This window comes from Olea europaea, chromosome 11, assembly GCF_002742605.1.
Source record: "Olea europaea var. sylvestris chromosome 11, O_europaea_v1, whole genome shotgun sequence".
In the NCBI taxonomy this organism is placed as follows: Eukaryota; Viridiplantae; Streptophyta; class Magnoliopsida; order Lamiales; family Oleaceae; genus Olea; species Olea europaea.
Window position 1 is genome coordinate 32,962,442 of NC_036247.1, and position 2,601 is coordinate 32,965,042.

A 2,601-nucleotide genomic window follows, 5' to 3' on the forward strand; every position below is an offset into this window, starting at 1 on the left:
GAAGAATCTTTACAAGGGAAATGACAATTTTCTCTAAGAAGGTCCAAGTGATAAGCTATGGAAAAGACTAATGCTGGTTCTGTCCAGAATGACACATTCACGAGGTTATATTTCCTGGCAATTGTTGCAGGCCAATTATAAAAAGTGTCAGTAATAAGAAAATAAGCCGACTGTGGATCAGACCGGATTATGTCCCCAACAAATTCATCGACGCGAGCTGGAAAATCTCTCAACATGGATTCCCAGTACTCTTTCATGTTAGATATTTTTCATCATTTTACATGTATTTAATTTTTTACTTTGCGAATGATTTGCTGTTCGAATTAGTGTTTGCTGCTGCGCAACGGGGTTCGACCTATCGGGTCAGGTCGCAGGGGGGTTGAGGGGGCAGCGCCCCCGAAAGAGAATTTTTATTTTCAAATATCTTTGAATATGTACATCTATTCATTTTTAACAGTCACTTCCAATAGATATATACAAGGATTTCAAGGAATACACCTATTCAAACAGTTGCCTCAATTTCTATAAATGCTGGGCGAATTTTCATTTGTAAAACACATTAAAAATTATTCTTCTTTCTTTCTCTTGGCATCAATCAATTTTTTTCGAGTGTCTTCTTGGTTTGATCGAATAGTCACAATTTGAATCAAACGTCTCTATTGTATCCTGAGAGAGATTTTCTATTATACCCCAATTGTGACTTTATTGGATAGGGGAGAAATATCTTTTAAAAGATAACGTTTTTCGTGCCTTGGAGTTCATTAACTTTTCAGATTTCCCTATATTTTTTTCTCAACATTCAAGTGCAGAAATCTATCGAATTCCACGGGAAAACCATCGAAGATCGTTGTATAGCGTATGTCAAGACCCGCATCTTCGAATAAATGAACCTCACTACTGGAGTGATGAGATTTGGACAACATTTGGTGGATGAATTCCGTATAGACAAAAGTGATGGCACAACCCTTTGAAGCAAGGTTCATAGCAAGATTCACAGACGGGGTAATATGACCTTGAAATGGAAGAGGAAACATGATAGCATGTGGTGTCTCCGCCATATTTTTCCCTGTTTGCAGCTTTCTGTTTGTTAGACATTATGTTGTCAAACGAACTCCCGAGCGATGATGAGAACTAATTTTATCAGTCAACATGAATGATTGAACGATAATTCAACATCGAATAATGGATGAACCGACCAAACGTTGCTTTACCTATTGGACGGCTAATACTCTTTGTGGCTTGTTGATTCTTTCTATTGGAAGTTAACCGTAGTCGAACCTACTTACGATATCACTACTTACCTTATGTTGGCCACTTGACTTACTATATATATTGGTGTTTTCATCCTAGTTAACCTGGTCCATTAGTTGAAGCCGTGAGATAGAGGTTCTGCCGTGTTCTTCTGCCTTCATCTTCTTCGTGATTTCTTCTCCATCCCAATTGCTTGAGCCTTTGTGAACCTTACCTGAGTGGTATCCATCCTAAGTGTGTGGATTGAATCAACAAAGCAAAGGAGGAAAGCAACCATAGGAGGAAGAGGCGACGGCGGCTTTGGTGACTCCAATTTGATGTTGAATTCGATTTTAATGGTTAACTGAGCCCGAAAATCACCGTGAGCAGGAAGAGGAAGATCCTAACATCTGGTATCAGAGCTTGGGTAGCAAAAAACGGCTCAAAATCGGCTGATTTTCGCATCTTCAACCTAGAACCCGAATCTGAAAATTTGCAATTACTCACAAACCAAAGCTCGGTTGGACAAACGGAGGCCATACCCATCATCAGCAGGTCGAGGCGCTCCGGGAGAGGCAGCGCGTGGCGGCGGCGGCGGCGCGTGGGAGATTTTCCGGCGACGCTGTCTTCAGGTAACTTGTTTGTTTCAATCTCCTGAACGCGCTGATATACTTTGTTTTGTGTTTCAGGTTACACAGAAAAAGTTGGACGATTTTGCCCTTTGATACGACGCCGACTGAAATTCAACAACAAGCTCGTTTTTCTCCACTCTACGGACTCAGATAGGTCCGCTCTGGTAAATTGGCTTAATCCATTTAAATTCAGCAATAGCAAGATCATCGTGTTGGGTGATTGTTAGGTTTTGGGGTTACCGTGAAGGGGTAACCATTGCGTGTGCTAGAATTAGGATTACTTGCGTTAATTGAGTATTTGTTCTTTTAATTTAAAGTGCTTGTTATTCCTTGGTGGACGTAGCGTTTAGGTTCATTGTTACCTTTGCTAATAATTAACAAGACATTACCTTATCACGTTTCCCAATACTACTTCGTGTGGTTTAATTAGGGTGTTAACTAATGACAACACATAATTTTGATTTGGAAATTTTTAACGGTAAAGGGAACTTCTCTATCTGGCAACAAAAGATGAGAGGCATACTAGTTCAACAAAAGGTGTCAAAAGCCATCGAAGGCAATTTTGCACCTGATATCTCAAAAGAACAAAAAGAGGAAGCTGATGAGCTTGCCTATACCTCAATAATATTGCACTTGTCTGACGCTGTCTTAAGAATAGTGGGAAAACTAAAAACCACCAAAGAACTTTGGAAAAGACTAGAAGACTTATACTTGCTTAAATCTACACCGAATAAACTCT

General features: G+C 39.9%; 1 protein-coding gene across 1 annotated transcript in view; it reads right to left on the reverse strand.

The window, feature by feature from the left end:
- The window catches only part of LOC111404124 (UDP-glycosyltransferase 86A1-like), a 1,397-nt gene extending 1,147 nt beyond the window's left edge, over window positions 1-250 (reverse strand). Inside the window, exon 1 of the mRNA XM_023032869.1 lies at window positions 8-250. Coding sequence (XP_022888637.1) covers window positions 8-236 — 229 coding nt within the window. The 5' untranslated portion in view covers window positions 237-250. The remainder of the gene's footprint in view (window positions 1-7) is intronic.
- Between the last annotated feature and the right edge of the window lie 2,351 nt (window positions 251-2,601).